At 31.8% G+C, this 22,663-nt stretch overlaps 1 protein-coding gene across 1 annotated transcript in view; it reads left to right on the top strand.

Moving 5' to 3' along the window:
• The window catches only part of DACH1 (dachshund family transcription factor 1), a 414,090-nt gene that overhangs the window by 282,138 nt on the left and 109,289 nt on the right, over positions 1–22,663 (top strand). The window contains exons 5-6 of the mRNA XM_024753964.1: positions 11,814–11,949; positions 15,305–15,439. Of these exons, the coding sequence (XP_024609732.1) occupies positions 11,814–11,949; positions 15,305–15,439 (271 nt within the window). The remainder of the gene's footprint in view (positions 1–11,813; positions 11,950–15,304; positions 15,440–22,663) is intronic.

Raw genomic sequence — 22,663 nt, 5'->3', positions numbered from 1 at the left:
TTTTTTTTTTTTTTTTTTTTTTTTTTTTTTTTGGTTTGGTGGTTTCTAATGAAACTAAACATACTCTTACCCTACAACCGTATAATTTTTATCAAAAGGAGTTGAAAATTTAGGTCTATACAAAAATTTGTCCATGGGTATTTATAGCAGCTGTTTTCATAATTGCCAAAATTTGGAAGCAACCAAGATGCCTTTCAAGAGGTGACTGGATAAAAAAATTGTGTACCTCCGTGTGCGATGACTTTGTTGTTTGCCATTTGTGACAATGTGGATGGGCCTGGAGGGTATTATACTTAGTGAAATAAGTCAGACAGAAAAAGACAAATACTGTATATTTTCACTTATATGTGGAATCTAAAAAATAAAACAAATGAACAAATAGAACAGAAACAGATTCACATATACAGAGAACAAACTAGTGGTTACCAGAAGGGAGAGGGTTGGGAGGGAGGGTCAAAATAGGTGAAGGGGATTAGAGGTACTGAACTACTAGGTATAAAATAAGTAGGCTACAAGAATGTAATGTACAGCACAGAAAATATAGTCAATATTTTGTCATAACTTTGTATGGAGAGTAATCTATAAAAATATCGAATTACTGTGTTGTACGCCTGAAACTAATATTGTAAGTCAGCTATACTTCCAAAAACTGAATTAGCATTTGTTAAGTGAGTGAGCCATGGTTCAACAACAGACCACAAGAAAAAATGATATAGAGAAGTTTATTACTCACAGGTCATGGAGGAAGTACTTGGCATGCCTCAGGGGACCAGACAGGGGGGTCAAGGCAGAGTGCAGACAGAGAGAACAAGGCAGGACCTGAGGCAAATGGCTTTATTAGGATCCATGGGTGGGGTATTTCAGGATTTCCAGGCTGGGGCTGGATTGGTCAATTCAAACCAAAAGAGTAGGGTTTTGGTAAGTCTCCCACGGGTCTTATTTAAGAAGACTGTTGATCACAAGGGCTTTTGGGGAAGTCATACCAGGGACTTACATTTGCTTATGACTTTGGCTGCTGTCTAGAGCATGCACTTGCATGAAGGGGGCTAGTGTCAGTTTAAGGTCCCTGTAGGCCACGTGGTAAAACAAAATGGATGCTGAAGCAGCAATACCACAGAGTAGCTTAGCTGAATTCTCACCACCATACAATGGAATATTATTCAGAGCTAAAAAGCAATGAACCATCAAGCCATGAAAAGGTATGGAGGAAACTCAAATGCCTACTGCTAAGTTGAAGAAGCTAGTTTGAAAAGGCTACACACTGTATTGTTTCAAGTGTAGGACACTTTGGAAAAGGCAAAACTATGGAGATCCTAAAAAGATCAGTGGTTGCTAGTGGGTGGGAACAGAGGATGAACAGATGGAGAACAGGGGGTTTTTAGGGCAATGAAAATACTCTATATGGTATTATTGTGATGCATTTAAGTCATTATACATTTTGTAAAGACCCTGTCATTACTTATATAGAAAGTTGAATAATATGCAAATAGGAATTTTTCATATAATAATACTCTATAAACAAAGATGTGTACTTGCTCCTTAAATAATTTTTGGAAGAATCCTTACCAGACGAAAATAACAAGAAATATCACAGGAGGCCAAGATCAACTACCAAAATATTCTTTCCTGAGAGAATGCCACTGAATGCTACATTGTCATCAGTGAGGGAACCGATTTGTTAATCAAGGTATCGATTCAATTTATGATCAATTTTGATAATAGTTATTACTGAGAATTCAACATTTTCATTGTCTCACTCATTTGAAGCAGTGTTTAGTAAACTCATATGATACGTATTAATTAAACTTAATTTAGGGGAAATTTTTATTTTCCCCAAAGAAAATGGTTGACTCTTATGTCACTTTAAAGAGTATGGGGCCCAAGTGGGTAATTAGAATAGAGCCTACAAGTTTGTTTGCCTGAAAAGATTCTAAATATGAAGGCCAATTAAAAGTGAAATGTTAAATACCAAAGAAGATTTACCCGCACTGGAAGAAATGATAAAACAAGAGAAGATAGGCTTTGAGGGATGGTTCATATGCAGAAATGTGCTATTTACATTTTTTGACAGTAATGACAAGAGTTAAAATTAAAACTCAACCCAAATGAGAATAGCAAAAAGAATTTGTAGGACAAAAGAAAAGCAAAACCATAGCTCTCAGAGTTACAAGCTTAAAAAAATGTTTTGTTATCTATTTCTACGAACTAAAGGAACTCCAATGATTTTCTTATAAACCTATTTATGAAAATGTACCTACCAGTTCAAGCAGTAGAGCAGGGTCTGCAAGCTGCTGAACTTGGGGAAAACCTACGCTGCTGTCAGTTTTTGGATGGACCATGAATTAAGAATGATTTTACATTTTCAACTGGTTGGAAGAAAAATCAAAAGAAGAATAATCTTTCATGACACATGAAAATTATATGAAATTCAAATTTTAGTGTCCATAAATAAAGTTTTCTGGATATTAGCCACACTCTAATTTACGTAATGTCTATGGCTACTTTCAAATACAAAGGCAGTGTTGAATAAAATATTTGCTAGCTAGCTTTTTATAGGAAAATTTTGCTAATCCTTGAGTTCTGATTAAATCAAACCCATGTGAATCTTAGGCTGTGGTGAATGGAAGCAATGCAAACTAAACTGTCAAACACCATAGAGCCATAGGATTTGGCATTGAAAGGAAAAGAAATTAAAAGCATTGAGGAAAAGAAAATTATATAGGTGAGGACAGTACCACCATGACATTGTTATTTGCTTTAAATGCAAGCCTCCATGACAGTGTCTGCTAAAGTACTGAATTTAGATTTTCTCTGGTTGATTGTCTTGGACTACTGTAAGTATTTTAATAAGGTAACTTTGAGGAGGGAGGAAAAGGATATATACTGTTTACACAATAATAATTCTACCTTAAATCCCAAATAGCTAAATGTCTAAGATTATATTAAATCATTAGACATTCTTTATTAGTCTATTATGTATCAGTGAAACCCATATACTTTTACTGTTTAATATTCGTAGAACGTGAAGAGTCATAGGCTTGGGATGTTAAGTGTTTCGTAATCCAGCTCCCTCCATGGTGGAGAAAACATTCCTGCATCCTCTCTACCCATTTTTATATATCTATTTTATAGAAGGCCTATTCTATTTTCAGCAAATTTAAGAGTGTGAAGGTATTAATTGATCAAATTAAAATTTTCCTCTCAATAGCTTCTACTTTAACTTTATTCTTTTGGAAAAAATGTCTCCTAATTCTTCTGCATTCTAACTATTTAAATATTTAAGTCCTCTGCTATAGTACCTATGGTGTTTCTTTTTTCCAGACCAAAATTCTAATTTCTTCTGACAATTTTTCATCAAGCCTCTTGGTTGACCTTCCTTTTCTTAAATAAGCCCCCTCCTCACTACCCCTCTCCTGCATATTACTCTAGAAGTGAACCCATCAGTGAAGAGACCAGAACTAACATAAACCTCAGTTTGGACAATAGTTTATAAATGTAGTCATAGTTCATAACTATTTTTGCTAGTTGAATGTGTGACTCGGTAAATCTCATGCATTTTTGACATGAAATTCTACTAAGCCAATTCTTTATCTTTTACTTGTATTAGGAATTTGCATTTATCCATATTAATTTTTTTATTTTCCAGTCTATTGATTTAGGCTCTTTAGATATTCTTGAGTGTTAATACTCCAAACCATCATATTAGCTATTTATACCATCTTTGTATCATTTCCAAATTGTAAAAGGATTGTATTACTTTAAATCACTGAGGAAAATAAACAGTATAAATCAAGAGATCAATTCCTCTTGTCATTAGAGATTTTCTAATAGGCTGAAATGTTCTACTAATTGGTTCTCTTTGGGAATCATTCATCAAGTAACCCCAAATCCCCCTGAATGAATCAATATTTTTCTCACTTTTATTTAATAAATTCACAATGATATCATAAGTATTTTTTAAAAATGGTTCTTTCTGAAATAAAAAGAAAATTAAAAAGAAGCAAGACAACATCTTTTAGTGGTTTAAAACATGGATTCTGGAGGAAGACTTCCTGGGTTTATATTCCAGCTCTGCCATCTCCTAGTCTTATGACCTTGTAAAAGTCACTTAATATCCCTGTCTTTGTTTCCTTTTCCGTACAATGGGGATTATATCATTACTACCTCATCAGGTTGTCATAATGAGTAAATTAGTATTTATAAAATCATTAGAAGACTTTCTATAGTGACATTATCTTCATATTATCACTGGTTTATTTTCCCCCCAAGTATTCACAATCTTCTGTTTAAAAATAAGTTCTAGAATTTTATAGGGAATCTGTGTCAAGCTTTTGAAATATAGTTGCAATTATATAGTAAGACCTCTCTCTCTGTCTCTCTCACTCTCTTTTGCTTGTTCAACCCTTTTCACCTAACAAAAGTAGTGTATTTTGCTTTTGGTGGGTTTGCTAGTTCAGTAGTATACAAAGCAGACTTTTAAATGTATTTTTTTTCCAGATTTCACTTTTTTTTAGTGATAATATGAAATTGTTTTTGAGAAATTTGGCAACATTCATATTGTTCTACATTACTGAATAATCTTTCCTCACATGCCACATTACAGCATTTTTCTGAGAACAGGGAATATGACTTAAATTTGTTAATTTTCTCTGCCAATCTGCTGTTTTGTGTGTGTGTGTGTGTGTGTGTGTGTGTGTGTGTGTGTGTGTGTGTGTATGTGAGAGAGAGAGAAATAGAGATTGTTTATGACATTCTCATTTAAAGAATTAAACATTGAAAAAAAATTTAAATACAATGTATACATTTTCCATTCTCTAATACTTTTTTTCAAAACAGGTCCCTAAAATGCTATATCAGTAAATAGGACTTTACTTGCGTGAAGTTCAAAATGTTTAAAGATTATAAAAACTAGAACCAGAGTAACCAGATTCTTGAAGTAGATTAAAAAATCTTACAGCTATGTCATTTACCTCATGTTTGCTTTGGGGTACAGAATAGTTTATCTTGGGACAAACATAAATAGCTCTAGATGTATGCATCACTTTTAAACTTTTTTTTTTGCAAAAAACTATTTCGTCTAAATTTTACTTGGATTTAGAGAAACAGTTAAGTCTTCTCTCTTCATGTTTATTTGGGTATTGATATTAAATATGAAAAGAGAATGCTTACAAGAAAAAGGAAGTATTAAAACACAACTACCACTAAGGATACCATACATCAGTGTATTGAAATATAAGACATATTTAGATCCATGAGTTTATAATAATACTAAATATAATACAATTCTCCCTTGGAGAATTCTAGGGAATTGATTCTTTTAAAGGACAAATGAGGGTTTAAATAAAGGATAAAGGTGTGGAATCAAGCATTTTCCTGCCTTTCCCATACAGACTGTCCCTCAGGATAACACAATGATGCATGAGAGAAACTTTCTATTCATATAGATAAATGAGTATGGAATGATATATTGCAAATAAATGAGTATGGAATGATATATTTCGAATTCATCAAATTGCACGTCCTAATGAAGTGATGAATCTGGGCTATGATTATCAGTGGTGGCTGGCATCATAAAATGCAACCAAGAAGACATTATGCACTTCCAGTGAAAGCATACACCACCATCTATGAAGTACTCTTGCCCCCACATCAACTTGAATCAAGCATCCAGATGCACTTACGCCAGATATTCAGAGGACAGAGGAACACAGAGACGAATTAGACCCATCAAGGAACTGTAAGCAGTTCATAGAGGTGGTGGCCACTTAGAACATACACAGTGCCTTAACTAGATAAAAAATTGGCTTTAAACATTTGGCACGAACAGAGTGATGCCAATTGATGGCAATGCTGGCCAAATCAGAACTTACCATTTCTTCCTTGCTCTCCTCCCTCTATTCTACCTACTTGACTATAGAAAAGGAGGGACTTCTCTTTTAATTAAGATAATAGTATTTATTATTACATAAGCCTGAAGTATAACTTCTGAGTCGAGACTGCCTTTTGCTGCTCAAAGTAACTGTAGGAGTTTATATTACCAAATAAGAATCTGGAAAGTTACTAGGCTGCCTGAATTTTCATACAGTTATGGGAAAAACATAGTTCCCTATCAACACTGAATAAGTTTGAAGAGACAGTAGGAGAATAAAATGAGGTTGTTTATGACTACACTCATGGGTCTTACCACTTTCCCATTTAACAAAATCGAGTATTTCTTGAGTATCATCATCAAAACAAATAAAAAGAGCTATGTAAATATCCCTTGAAGCCTCAATTTAGAACTCTGAGTTAAGGAGTTTTGATGGTGGCTACCAGATATTCTACCAGATGCAAGTATATTCGGTTTGTTGATGTCTTCCAGAAGTACTTTTTAACATTTTCCTGAACCCAGAATCCCAATCCTATTATTTATCCTTTCAGTTCACTTTTCCAGAATAAGAGAATATGGGTGTCACAATCAGTGTGTATGATTCTGGATTTCACTAACAGTATTTACTAGCTGATGATATATGCTCCATGAGGGAAAGGAGTTTTGTCATTTTGTTTACTTACGTGTAACCAGAGCCTAGAACACTGGCATATATTAAGTGCTTAGTAAATATTCTCTGAACGAATGAAGTCTGAGTTGTGTTAAAGCTCAGGAGTTTAGGTTTTATAAAGTGCTAGTCAACTTTAATTTCATAAGATAAAAGTTGTATTAAGATAAATTTAACATTAGTATATCTTCTCCCCACTTCTATAACATACTCAATAAGGGAATTGCTAACTGATAAAGAGATGAAAATGAAGATAATTAAAGAGAGCAATATAAAGTAAAGCTAAATGAAATAACCCATTTAGAGAAATGAGTTGTGATTATTTAATCTTACTCTAAGAAAATATTTTAAGTTGATAAAATATAATGCATTTTGTGGTGGAGGTGAGGCAGCAGACACAATACATTTTTTAATGTTTAATTAATCACGTGTGTAATACCGAACATTTTATACGTTTTATTTAATTTTTATTTAATTTATTTTTTTATTGAAGTACAGTTGATTTACAATGTTGTGTTAGCTTTGGTTGTACAGCAAAGTGATTCAGCTATATATGTATATATTCAGCTAGATATATGTATAAATATTCCTTTTCAGATTCTTTTTCCTTATAGGTTATTACAAAATATTGAGTATGGTTCCCTGTGCTATATAGTAGGTCCTTGTTGGTTATCTATTTTATATATAGTAGTGTGTATATGTTAATCCCAAACTCCTTTTTATTTTAGAATTAATTGTTTTAAATTCCACCTTTGATTCTGAATTGTGGTAGAGACCAATACTTCTTGTTCTACCTAGAGGCAATAAATGCAGCTTTCCCTTTATTGTTATTCTGATACCATTAGTTTATTAGTATGACCTTTTTTTTTTTCAGTGAGAGTGTATTCCTCTTACATTTTCATTTATTATTGTGGCTAGTTTTATAAAGATGAAACACTGCAAAAGATTGTGTTTTATTGATTGGTGGAGTTATGATGCAAGACTATAAAGCAGTGTGCTGAAGTATTAAATTAAATATTCTTCCTCTTTGTCCTACTTCAGGGCCATTTTGGAGGTTAAAGGGTCTCACACAAATGAAATGATAAATCCAGTTTACATAGTTTCCCTATAGACATTGAGCTGCTTCTTTCTTATTATGTCTGAATAAAACTCATTATCTATTTTGTTTCAGTAATAATTATGAGATTCTCTCCTAAGCAATTCTTTACTGTCTCCATTATTCTCCATCTTATAGCATATTCTGGAAAGGCAAGCATATAAATATGATAAAAGAATTAAGCTGTTGAAATAAATTAATTTATTGTGCAACAATGTATTCAAATCTTACTTGCTCAATGGATTTTACTTTAATGAAATTCTTCAAAGAACAATACATCATGTTCCAAAGATTGAAATTATACATTAAGTGAAATGACTGAATATGTTGTGTCTCAGTTTATAGAAAGTTTCAATTAAATACTTAAGCTTCTAAAGCATAAAAATTTGCATAAATTAAAATATTTCTTTAAGTAAAAGTATTAAATATTGTCTGTATCCTTTGTTCTTAGACAAAAAATATAATTAAAGTAAAAATAAGCTAAAGCTAAAATAAATACTACAATTTCACCTATGATTCCTAAGCCTTAAATTATGATTTAATATTATTTTACATTAAGATTTTAATCTAGCTTATTTTTGACTTAGTTTATTATGTGACCTTTAGAGTGTTATGAATGTATAAGTGAATAAGTGAATAATGCATGAATGAAAAGAATCATCAAGGAAAACTTTTACAGTTAAATAAAATTGACTAATGAAAAAATGGTTATACTTATGTGGAAAATAAATAAATAATTGTTCAATGGCACAATCATTGTTACTAGAGTTTTGTGCATTAAATATTTACATATTTTATGAGTTAAATATCTCAGGAAAAAATCAGTTTCTCATGCTTTCCATTAGTGCCACTGAGAAATCTATTATGACAGGAAACTCAGACTTGCAAAATGATTTTAGAGGGATTGATTTATTTCAAGATTGCACTTTACCTCTGTTTGGCTAAACACATGCCACTGAAAATATGATCACTTACATAATTATTCAGAGGAATATTAAAATGTATTGATGGATAAACATTAATTGAGTGACTTTGGGAGAAAATAGAATGGCTAATTTAGATAATTTTATTTATATAAAAATATAATAATGTTGTTTCCTAAATATATACCATGTGTTTCTGCATAATCCAAGTGTTAAGAATTAGATGTATTAGGAATTAACTTTAAAGCTTAGCAAACTTATGTACCTCTTTATCAGAATTTCGAGAAATCAAGGTTAGACTCTATATCATGTATATCTGGTCATGTATGCAGTTAACTATAGCATGGCTTATTAATACATTTATACAGACTAAAAAGGAGTTCTATACAGTTTTATAAATCCATACTCTATAATAAATGCACAGATATTCCAAAAATGATACAAACTCCAGCCTTTGAATGCTGCACAGAAGCCAAGATTATCCTTTGATTTGTGATTGCAAAGACTTGATGTGACCTTTATTGCCTTATTTTTAAATTAAAAATTGTGGGATATTTGTGCAATTGAATATATTAAAAAGTAAAAAAGGTAAACTATTAATACAGGCAATAACCTGAATGAATCTAAAAAACATTTCGTTGTGTAAAAAAAACCAGACATAAAAAGTATGTACTATATGAGTCCATTTTTATGAAATTCTAGAACCAGCCAAACTACTCCCTGGTGATAGAATTCAGAAAGACGTTGCTTCTGGGGATAGAAGGAATAGGCTGGGAAGGGGCATGAGAAATCTTTCTGGGGTTATGGAAACAGTCTAGATCTCGACAAAAACTCATCAAACTGAACACATAATAAATGTACAGTTTGAAGCTGCTTCATAGTTTAAGGTAGGGGTGAATGTTAAGAAGAAAGATTTATAATCCCAGCTGCTTTTAAATTATAATTAGAAGATAGGAAATAACTTTTGGCATCCTGATGTGGATTCTCCGCTCTTTTAAATAGTATATGTGTTTGTTTTTTAGAAATGTAGGTCATTTGTTTGCCATGTGAACTAAAGAACTTATACCATTTAGAAGCATAGCTTGTTTGATTTATTTATTGTGGAAAAAATAACTAATATTGTGTTCATTTTGCATGTTGAGACATAGAGTTTAAAAATACATCTTGCGACTTTTGAGAGTAGAATTTAGTTGACATTTTTCTTTTTTCCTTTTGGTACAATATTGTTTGACCTGGCAAATTATTTGTTGTAAATTTCCTTTTGGGACTATTTTTTATTTTATGGTATATATATTGAGAAGCAGTTTTATGTATGGATTTTGGAAGAGGGCTTGGCTATCTTAAGGGTTACTTTCATTTTATTTGTCATGATCCTCAAGAATAGAACCTCTGTTGAAGATGTTTATTGACAATGTGTAGGACTGAAAAATTAAAAGGGTATGAAACAAGTGGTGCTCAGTCTTGGATATACATTAAAATCGCCTGGAGAGCATTAAAAAATACTGGCTTCTGGGCCCCCCTTCAGACTCAGTGTATAAGGTCGCTGTGAGAAAGTACAACAAACTGGGTGGCTTAAAACAACAGAAATTTATACCCTCACATTTCTGGAGTCAAAAGCAAGATGTCAGCAGTACCATGCTCCCTCTGAAATTCTAGGTAGCATCCTTCCTTGCATCTCCATAGTTTCGCATGGTGGCTGGCAACCCTTGGCAATCCTTGGCTTGCAGCTGCAGAGCTCAGATCTCTACCTCATCTTCACATGACATTTTTCCCTCTTCACAATTTTTCCATTTTTCACATTTTTCCCATATCTTCACAATGTCCTCTTGTGAAGACATCTGTCATGTTGGATGAAGAGCCCACCCTACTTTAATATGACCTCATTGTAACTAATTTCATCTGCAAAGACCCTATTTTCAAATGCTCACATTCATAGGTATTGGGGGTCAGGACTTCAATCATTTTGGAGGGACACAATTCAACTCATGACCTTCAGTAAGCCAGAATCTTGGGGAGTAAAACCCAGGCATAGGTATGTTGAAGAACTTCCCAAGTGATTCTAATTCAAAGTAGAATTGCAACCCATCACAAGGCTTAAAGGAACTTTTGAGTTTGAAGACATACATTACCCTCTTTCTTTGTTAGTACAAAGCCTTGTGTGTCTTCCATATTACATTAGCCTTTGATATTTTGAAAACAGCCTCCTACAGGCCAATTCCATTTTAGAACTTTTTATTTTAAAAAGTCTGCTTTTTTTCATATTTGCATCTTTGCTCTCTAATCAGGAATAATTTACTTATTATTTATTATGTATCATGTATCAGTTTATTTGTACACTTCCAAATATTTATGAATTATTGGAAAGACTGTTCTTCAAGGCCTGTGTGTGTTGATAGCTGAAGGTATAAACATCTTGTTGCTCGAAGAAAATATTAACAAATGAGTATCTTATTTCTTAATCAGTAACTCTATTTATAATAGCTCATTGGAGACAGTTATACAATACATTTGCACATTGGTCTCATAGGGAAGGTGCAAGACTTAAAGGGGAAGGTATGGAGTGGGACCTGAGTGTTAACATAGAACAGTATCAGGAAACATGATACCAGGTTTCCCTGGGATAAAACTAATACATATTTCATGAATTTTCCCTAATATATTTGTGTGGTTGCATTGGAGCTAGGAGCCTGAAAATTATTAGAATCAAAGAAAATTGTTCAAATGTTAAATAATAATAGATTTCCATGATGCCTTAAAATGTAACCAAGTATATCCAGAGCAGCCCCATAATGAAATAGGTGTTAACAATGCCTCCGGTATTATTGTTATGATGTCATGGTGATAATCTGTTGTGTTAAATTATCCTAGACACTTGCTGAAGCAATATAATTTATTTAAAGATTTTTTAAATTAATAATTGTCTAGAATTAAAACCTGCTTTGTTCTGTTAATTCTTTGTTGTCTAATGGTTCTAAACTGGATGTCTTTTTTGATCTCTCCTTTTATCCAAAGAAGGCATTGACATTTGCCATTACTACAGCGATGTTCACCTATAGAACCATTTTCCTTTCTATTCTTTCCTTACTTTGACTTTTCTCAAGATAAAAGGTGTCGTTTAATCCAGTTAAATGTTGATGAAAAAATGTGTTTGTCTTCACATATCTATAGAATTAAGAAAAATCAACATTCCTTAAGCAAAGGTCCAATGTATTTATCTCTTTTCTTCCCCCTCCTCACCCCCCAACCATGGTGGTGTAGGAGCGTGTTCCCGACAGCCCCTCGCCTGCCCCCTCCCTGGAGGAGGGCCGAAGGCCTGGCAGCCACCCATCATCACACCGCAGCAGCAGCGTGTCCAGCTCCCCAGCGCGGACTGAGAGCTCCTCGGACAGAATCCGTAGGTGTCGTACTTCCACTTGTCACCATTTTAAACTTTATTAGGTGCAGCTGGCTTTTCTAATCAAAATGCCCTCATTCCAAATAGATCTCAGATGTATCATGTTCTGACTCTCTGTAGCAATAGCCATCTCTCAAAATTATATCTCCCAGTTTGCAATATCATGAGGTATGGTACTACATTAACAGGTTCTGATATAAACTCCCTCTCTTTGATGCCACACATAAAGATTTGAGCTATGAAACAGAGAAAGTAAGTAACCTTCTCGATTAGTTTCTGAGGTAAACACCTCCAACTCTCAAATACCTAGCATCCAAGTATACTGTTTATGGTTTATTCCTCTTCGTTCCTTCAATCCCATCCCTGCCATTTTTTAAAATTCATTAATTTTTAAACTTCATCCTTGTATTGACAAAGACATCCACAAAGAGGAATAAAAGAAATAAAATTCAAAATAACTGATTTTTAAAACATTTTGTAGTCATTCAGAAGATCAATAGATTGAAGAGTGTGAAATTGGTTAAATTTTAGGATTTGAATTAGTAACAGTCAATAATGCATATTATCATCACATGTTATTATTATTAAATTCTAAAAAGTAAGGTTATATTTTATTTCATGATCACATTTTCAGATATTTAATCCTGGTCCTCATGGCCAAGAAAATTAAGAGTAAAGTTAATACACCATTCAATTAACTGGTTATTTTGTGTATGTACAAAATCTAATATTGTTTACCAACAAAATGAGCATATTAACAGTGACTACCTTGGTTGCTAAAACCAATACTTACTGCATTGTTTACAGGCTTTAGTTATTATTTTAGGAAATCATGCTTATAGCATGAACTTCATCTAATTACACAAAATTTATTGAAGTTATTTGGTTGTTGAGAATATCTTCATAATAGAAAAAAGCATTTCTTAGAAAGTGTCTTTATAAGCTATAAAGGAAAGTTTGCATATCCTCAATATAGATACTGTGGAGGCGGATAACATAAATATTGGTCAAATTGTATGTAATAAAATTATTTTTAAAATAGTCAATCATTGACAATTACATAGAATTCAATGTAATTCTAAATATGTATACTTTATTTAGCCTGTTTGTATTTCCCTAAGTTTGTAAGAGATGATTATTACTGTTTATTAATAAAAATGGATATAACACTTGATAATCACTGCCAAATCAATTATATTTCTGGGGCTGGTAAACCTCAGTTAACACTACTTCAAAACATTTTTCAAATAAAATATTTTCAATATGCCTTTGTGCCATGCTGTCGCTAGAATCAGAAATTTAATGATGAATATTTGGTTTCATGTCTAATGCTTTTTAAGGTATCATTGGAAAGGAGCTGTCCTAGAAAAGAAAATTATATTTTTTTCATAATACTTAATCAGAAATACAGACAAATAGGGAAAGATTTGAGAGTTTTGATATACAGTCTTTGTTTTACTAATCATATTTTAAAATTCCTGATAGAAACAAAGTAATTACTTTTGCATGCATGGACTACAATAATTGTCCAAATGGAAATATTGACACATGTACACACATGTGTACACATATATGCATATACACACATACATGTGCAAATGTATGCATATTTATTTTTAACTTTAGACTAACATAAAAAATTCAAAAATAATTAAAAATTCTTAAATATTTACCATCCAGTTTCACTCAATCAGTTGATCTTTCTGAAAGATATACCTGATAAAAGCCTAATGCCACCTTATTGTCCTTATCACAGACACTGTGCTTCTTTACCTCAAATACTCCATTGTTTATTTTGTACAAACAAGGAATTTCCCTTATATAACCACAGAATAGTGATTAAAATCAGGAAATTAAGACTATTATCATACTATTCTATAAGCTACACACCTTATTCAAATTTCACCAGCTTTCCCACTATTATTTTTTCCTTTTTTTCCTGACTAATATTTTTAATAATAAGAGATTTTTCTTTCCTGGTCCAAAATCCAATCCTGGATCACATGTTGAAATTACTTGTCATATGCCCTTAATCCTTTTAAATCTGAAACGGTTCCTTAATCTTTTTTATCTTTCAGTACCTTGACATTTTTGTAGAATGCATACCATTTATTTTATAGAATGTCCCTCAGGTTGGAATTTTTTGATGTTTTCTCATAATTTGACTTAAGTTATGTATTTTTGGCAGGAATGACACAGACATGATAGTGTGTCCTTCTCAGTGCATGATTTCAGAAGATATATGATATTTTGCCAATACTTGTGATAACCATCACTTGGCTGAGGTAGTGACTGACTTCTAGATTTCTCTCTTGTAAAGTTCCTTTTTAAGTTGTTTTTAACCTTTGTGGATAATAAGTATCTTGTGAGGAGATATCTTAACATTATGTAAATGTTCTATTCATCAAACTTTCACTTCACTACTTTCACAATTGTTCATTGAAGATTCTTCCCTGAAACAATTATTACTATGGTGATTTCCAAATGGTAAATCCTAACAGTCTTATATATTATTTTATACATATTTTAAAACTATACTTTTTGCAGTGAAAGTAAGGTTTTATGGAATGATCTTTCTTCAAAAATTTTGCACAAAACCAAGATTTTCATGGGCAATTTATTAAGAAATTTATTGACTGGATTGTGATCATAAGGGTATTTGATCATCTGCTTTATCGTTTCAGTAGTGACAGGTTACTCTTAATAGTTCAAGAAAGAAATTATTGTTTTTAATCATTCAACCATTTAATAGGTATTAATTGGGCTCTTTTATTTTTAAATTTGAGTTCAAATCCCAATTTTTAAAGAAGTACTTTGATATCTGTGAAACTTCGTGTTTTATTGACTAGACTAGGACTCTTGAAACAGCTATTTCGGTGCCTTAACTTGTTGAAAACTCTATTTGCCCTCTCATGCCACTAGAATTTTTTTAAATTATGTTTTAACTTTATAGTGTTAAAGAGTGTTCTAACGTTAAGGTTGCAGTTTTTGCAGAGTTAAGGAAGGTTATATGCTAAGGAGAGAATGTGATACACTAGACAAAGCTTGAATATTTCATTTGTAATGGTTATAGGGGTATGGCCATTCAAAAGTATTCCAGACATGAGAAAATATACATATTTTATGTGAAATAAAAATAAGATAAAACAGTTTCATTTTCAATATATTTCTGCTTGTTCTCAAAAATTATCATAGTTATCAGTTCTCACAGTGTTCAACTTAGAGATAGATTATAATTTTAAAGTTACACCATGGTATTATATTTATTTCTGAGTCCAAAAGAATTTAAATAAGTTATTTGAATATTGTATATTATGGTGTTTTAGTCTTTTTTCTTTTGTTTCTGACTTGACAGCTGTCCATCAGAATGGTTTGTCCATGAACCAGATGCTGATGGGTTTATCACCAAACGTACTCCCTGGGCCCAAAGAGGGAGATTTGGCTGGTCATGACATGGGACATGAGTCGAAAAGGATGCATATTGAAAAAGGTAATATATAATTATAAGGTCTTGTTTTTCCTGCTCAACATATGAACTAGGTTTTAATCATAGAACAAAGTATATTTCTAGATTATATTAGAAGATGGCATATAAACATTTAAAAAAACCTACAATATTAAGTAAAATGCCTATTCAACAAAAAAGAAATATGAATGAAGCATATTTATCTTAAACAACAGGTAAATGTTCATTTATTTTCCAGTACACTTAAAAAAAGAGAATTGTTTGTTTTAATTGTTGTCTCTGAGTTCCTCAAGGACTATGGTTGTTCTTTCTCCATGCTTTTAGGGTCAATTGTCATTTTACTTAGCATAATAGAGCAAGGACAATATACAAAGTATTATTATGATTATTTTTTGGATTCAAAGACACATGGTAATTTGATCAACCAAGAAATATAGTGAATCTTATCAACCAATGTACTAGTATTTATTTCTAAAGTGTATGCAACAAATAACAAAGCCAAGATTGTGCAAAGCTGTGAGAGTTTCCTATTTATATTTTACTTGTACCAGCCTAACTCGTTTTCACAGGGAAAAATTTGTCTTTTCATTCTTTATTTCATGAAGTACTTTCATGGAGAATTGAAATATTATTTTACATGCATGTTGGAAATTTATGCTATTGGATGCAAATTATGTTTTCAAATGGTAAATTTAAATTGGGACCACTGGAGCCCTGCCATATCTTTTTCATCTTAATTTAATATTTTCAAATTTTATTAATAATATAGACTGGATACTTTGACTGTCTTTTTTGACATGAATATCAAGTAATCAACGTTATGAAAAGGATTGTTTCTTTGGAAAACATAATTATACAAAAGGTACAATTCATTGGCTGTCAAAAAGGAAGATAAGTAAAATTGGCTATTTAGATAATCAGAATGACATGATTGGAGAAAGACTGAGTTTAGGTGGACCAACCGTTTTTCCTCAAAAATGACTATTCACACAAAGTAAAAATGCTTACATAAACATTTTTCTATTCAACATGAAAACAGCTCTGCTGAGTCCTTAGGAAGAAAGAACACTGAATTTCTATAAATTAAATTATCGGCATTATGCAATTAATAAGAAAATGGTAATCTTTTCTAGGTGCTAACATGTCAAAATCTAGGCATATTTGAGAGCAGCATTAAGGCAACTTCCTAATTATTTATTTTAAAATTCGCTATCAAATATTATCACAAAGCTGGGTGGAATATATACAAGTGCATCAGTGAACAAGGTTGCCTCTAAATGTCTAATTCTAATTTTCTGTGAGTTCTTCTTCAAAAATGAAGAAAAATATATAACGTCTATGTATCTTTTGACATATACCTTTTATATTTAATCAAAAACATTTGAGGAAATATTATGGAAATTTTTATAGTAATAAAATATAAAACTGCATAGATGATTTAAGTTTTAAGTAAGAATATTGAAATATAAAAATTCATTATTTGGGTTAAGTAGCCATTCTCCACTAGGGTTCTATGAAAGAATGAAGCCTTATAGAAAATGATTTTATGATTCATTTCTCAGTTTTCCCATAGATGCTACATAGCTAGTTTCACTTGAAATGCATAAGAGAGAAGTTTTATGATATACAGTGGTTGTCAGGATATTAGGGTTTAGTTCTCTTGCAGAACCTTGGTGAAAAAAGGTTGGGAGTGAAATATAAAAGCCCGGAGGTGGTAGTGAAGAGACCACCAAAGAAATGACCAATAATATGATTGGAATAACGAATCTCACTGGAATTTTTGGTGGGAGCTTTCTACACTCTCATGTTTCAAGTTCAGTTGACTATAATTTTTGTAACTTTCTTTTTCCATGAGTCTTCAGTTCTATCTGCCTATCTGCCCATCATCTGTCTATAGACCCATCATCTATTTGTTACTACTATTTTAACTTTGCCATCATAGAGCCTTTCCTGAGATGCCATACTAGGTTGATATAGGGATCCCACTGCTGGTGTTCCTGTGTGCCTGCCCTCCAAATCTTCGTTACAACATTTTCCTTGTTATTTGGAAGTTATTTTTTCATTGGTCTACTTCCAGTACTAGACTGTATACACCTTGGAGTCATGTGTGTATTACATTTGCTTTAAACAGACTAGACAATCTATGAATGCATATTGATCTGTGCTAAATTACTAGAAGATTCTAAGAGATGGTGAAAGTTAAAATAACTGTGATGATGAAAGGCAAAAGGTGGAATTTCATAACCTTTAGAACATACATTTATATGAAACAGTAGAATGTTCTGGCCAGGAATATACACAAAAACTTTCTACATCACTAATGGTACTTCTTATCACATCTTAAGTTTTTTAAATGGTTTTGCTATCAGCATAAAGACCTTCATCATATCCCAACAGTTTTTCAATATTTTAATGTATATTTTATAAAGGAAAGTAAGTTTTTAATATACTCCCTAGAAATGTGAAACTACCTTTAAACTCATAATTTCAAATGTAGTTATGGAATCGTGGACATTGTAATAGATTTTGATACTCTTACAGTAAGAATTTTATTATATGATGCTCATCTCTTTTATGTACTCTCTTTTATCTATTTTTCAGCATACTGAATTAATAGTAAATATTCATAGGCTTTCTAGATTGATAGGGTCTACTAAATTAAAAATTGTTTTCTTTCATGACTACATTTATCATGTGCTGCATACTTGACCTGTAACTTTCTCACTACACATATCTGTATTAAAACAAGTGACTTCATTTAGAGACATTTGTAGAGAAATTAATTACATGTTTGTGTCATTTTAGGCTTGAACTTCTTAAATGTAATTTGCTGCCGACCACTTTAAATCATTCAAAAGATAATAATTCTTAAGAAAATATTGATGGGCTTCCCTGGTGGCGCAGTGGTTGAGAGTCCGCCTGCCGATGCAGGAGATACGGGTTCGTACCCTGGTCCGGGAAGATCCCACATGCCGCGGAGGGGCTGGGCCCGTGAGCCATGGCCGCTGAGCCTGCGCGTCTGGAGCATGTGCTCCGCAATGGGAGAGGCCACAGCAGTGAGAGGCCCGCGTACCGCAAAAAAAAAAAAAAAAAAGAGATACCAAAATTAGTTTGTATGCTGAGAATCACTGTGGTCTAAAATCTTAATCACCAGTAACTTTTAAGCATTTTAAAATCTTCTTAATATTAAAAAGCTATTGAATTTATTAGAATATTTACGTCACTATTAGTTGAAGGACCAGTGGCTTTACAGGTGTTAGAACTCAGAAGTACTAAGCGCTGAGTAAATTTGCTACTTAGTTTTTAAAATAAAAACACTCTAATGGGTTTTTGAACCCAGGAAGAGTTTAATTAAAGTACATTCAAAATATAAATATGAAAAACAAGTTAGTGTATTAAGAAGTAATAGACATATAATATTGTTTCAAGCATCCCAAGTGTAAGGAGAAATGATTTTAATAGTATGAACTTTGACTAAAATTAGGAGTTTGTCAAGGATATGTGCTGAGGAAATCTATGATACAGCTCATAGCCTCAAAACAAATTTTATGTCTTTTAACTGTTCCAAACATACTGCAAGTTCTCTAGAGCTTTCTGGATTTTAAAAACATTGCTGATTTTTACCCTCAGTCTAAATTTAGTGGAATAGGCAGTACTAATTGACATTTTCTTTGTTTTTAATTGAAGTATAGTTGATTTACAATGTTGTGTTAGTTTCTGGTGTACAGCAAAAGTGTTTCAGCTTTATATATATGAAACAATGAAAGAATTATGTTATGTATATGTATGTATATATATAATATATTATTTATCAGATTCTTTTCCAATATAGATTATTATACGATATTGAGTATAGTTTCCTGTCCTATACAGTAGGACCCTTTTGTTTATCTATTTTATATAAAGAAGTGTGTAAATGTTAATCCCAAACTCCTAATTTATCCCTCCCCCTACCCTTTCCCCTTTGGTAACCATGAGTTTTTTTCTATGCCTGTGAGTCTGTTTCTGTTTTGTAAATAAGCTCATTTGTATCTTTTTTTTTTTTTTTTAGATTCCACATATAAGAGATATCACATGATATTTGTCTTTCTGTCTTACTTCACTTAATATGATAATCTCTAGGTCCATCCATGTTGCTGTAAATGGCATTATTTTATTCTTCTTTATGGCTGAGCTATATTCCATTGTATATATGTACCACATCTTCTTTATCCATTTATCTGTCAATGGACACTTAGGTTGCTTCCATGACTTGGGTATTTTATGAACATTGGGGTGCATGTATATTTTCAAATTAGAGTGTTCTCCGAATATATGCCTGGCATTTAAATTATATAAACAGGCTCCCTGTTTCTTTATGCTGCACTTCTCTCTTTATCCCCACAAAATCTGTCTCTTGGTGTGTTACTTCTCTTATGCATAATTTTTTCCCTGGTTTTTCTAAAATTGCTTGAATTGCTGCTATTTCCAACACATTTTTTGAGCATGTTTTATACCTTGCATGTAGTTTCACGTGCACATTTTTGTTATTATGGAATTTATCTAATTTTTTGCTAACCAAAAATCAAATGTGTGCTACAGATATGATACTGTATGCTATAGTATCAGCTTTTTTCCAATTATAGAAAATGTGAGCATTTATAATTGGAACTAAGTACTGAATACCTAATTTATGTTAGTGTATTTCAGTCTTGGACTAAATAAACCAAAATGATATAATCAAAATTTACTGAATGTCAGATATGTGAAATAAACCATATGAAATACAAAACTTCCCTTCTTCTTTTGCTGCTACAGTTGCACAGAATTTTTCTTCATATATATTCTAATTTTCCCTATGGTTGAGGCTTTTCCCTTTATTTGTTTTCATAAAAAATATGACAACTTTCATTGGTGACTCCTGACATTTTATTTTTTTATTTTTCATTTTTTCTAATTATATATATATTTATTGAAGTATAGTTGATGTACAATATTATGTTACAGGTGTACAATATAGTGATTCACAATTTTAAGTTATACTCCATTTATAGTTATTATAAAATATTGGCTATATTCCCTGTGTTGTACAATATATCCTTGTAGATTAGTCCATATATAATAGTTTGTATCTCTTGCCATTTTAGAAGCAGCGATAATTTAAGATGAGGCAGGAAATACAGGGGATTTGTTTCAGGCCATGAAACATTTCTTTTGTCACATATTCTTCACGGGCAGTGCCCAATATTTCCAATGGTTAACAGACTTGTATGGAAGGTTCTCATTTTGGCATTCTGAATTTGAGGACAAAGCACTAAAGGCAATAAAGTAGTTAGCAAACTGGCCATATTGGGATACCCTCTTATTAATGCTTTATTCTTAGCATCCAACCTTGTGGACCACTCTCCTACAAAACATCTTTCTTAAATGACTGCCATCACTTTTTTCCTATTTGTGGAAATAATTTTTTTGAAATATATTTCCTTTTGCACATTTCTCATTGTTTAAAAAGACTACTTTTAGGATTGTCTTCAAAAATGACTTTCTTTTTTCAATTCTAGATATACATTACACAAATTAATTTATAGTAAATATCATACACACAAATATCAAAAATCTGAACCTGTTAGTATCTCATGTGACTATATAGATGTACACAGAGTGAAAAACGCTTTTCTTTAGAAATTTCTATATTTTGGTAATGTTAGCTATATGTGAGCCACTTATAAAATGAACTACCTCAATGTTACCTAAAGTTTACATTTTCCAGGAATTTATTATTATGTAATTAATATGAACATTACTAAAAGAAATAGGGCCATTTATTGATGCCGAAGATGTCAGTTGCTTCTCCAGGACATCCATAACTTTAGGTTTTAAAAACTTTTTTGGACACTTAGAAAGTTGAATCATGTTACCACTGCTGATAATTTTCATGAACTAGATGCCGAAGCTATTAGCAAGTATTTAGTTTTGGATACATTATAAATAATAATATACATTTATAATAATTTTACTTACTGTAATAGTTTTACTTTTACTTAGATGAAATGTCTTTTCCCCATGGAAAAAACAGAATAGACTATTAGTTATTCCACTTATTCAGCTTTATTTTTTTGAGCTTTTTTGATAGGCACAGAATGACTCACTTCCTCACTGTTTAAGAAATATTTTTATGTAGTCATGCCAATAGCTAATATTTTTATAGCATTAAAAGTGAGGTAGGAGTAAATTACTAGTAGATTAACATATTAACTCCACATACAAATTTGCTTCATGTAATGATTTATTTATGAATTATTATAAATTATTTTATTCCCTTCATTTAAGATGTTTATTGACTTAGTGAATTGATTATCTCTCATTTTTAATTTTGGAATTTATTTGCATATTGCTTAAACCATGGATTTCTATTTTTTCTAGTTACAAGTTGAAATTTTACATATTCTGGTGTAGAAGTGATCTAAAGAGAATGTGTACATTCTTCTGTATGTTTATTTGAGAATTAGCTCAACTTCAAACTTCATTTTGGAAATATTATATCCTATATTTTTTAGTGAAGCTAAAACAATTTTTCTTTTGTATATTTTTATTTCATACATGGGCAAATATGTATGTTTCTAAAAGAACTACAAAACACTGTCCTTTCTTCCCTGATTAGACATATTAAGAAATGTACAAAAAAATAGGCCATTAAAAGTTCAGTGACTCAGAGAGCTTTCTTAATCTTTTTTATCTAAACTGATAGCAAAATATAAATGCCAGTTTCTGCAGATAAGCTTCGTGTGATGTTGTTTTTGTAGAACAAAACAGGAGATATCTACAATCTCATATGTTTCAACTTAATACTTTTGAACATTTTTCTATTCTGAGATGTAAATTAGAATTTCTTCTAAAGAGCTTAATAAAAAAAGAAAAAATATGACATTTAAAAATATATTTCCAATCTTGCCTAATATTCACAGTCTGCTTTTATTGAAACTTTTTAATATTCTTACATGTGCTTATGTGTGTCCCTGCACATGGGCAAACACACAGGGCTTTATCTTCATTTGATAGATGAGGGAGTGATACTACTTTGAATGCTATGTTATGAGTTAAGAAGCAAAGTAATAGCCCCCTTGTCTCTTGTGCTTGAAGCAGTTTGAATTCCTTCATCAACTTGATGGAATGATTTAACACATCATTCAGCCTTGTTTGCAGGACCTGTAAGGTGACAGCAAAGCTCAGGTAAATCTTAAAGATATGGGAACTAATTTGGAGGAGTTT

The sequence above is a fragment of the Neophocaena asiaeorientalis genome, unplaced genomic scaffold (assembly GCF_003031525.2).
Source record: "Neophocaena asiaeorientalis asiaeorientalis breed wild unplaced genomic scaffold, Neophocaena_asiaeorientalis_V1.1 scaffold212, whole genome shotgun sequence".
Classification (NCBI taxonomy): domain Eukaryota; kingdom Metazoa; phylum Chordata; class Mammalia; order Artiodactyla; family Phocoenidae; genus Neophocaena; species Neophocaena asiaeorientalis.
This window is presented reverse-complemented; position numbering and strand designations above follow the sequence as displayed.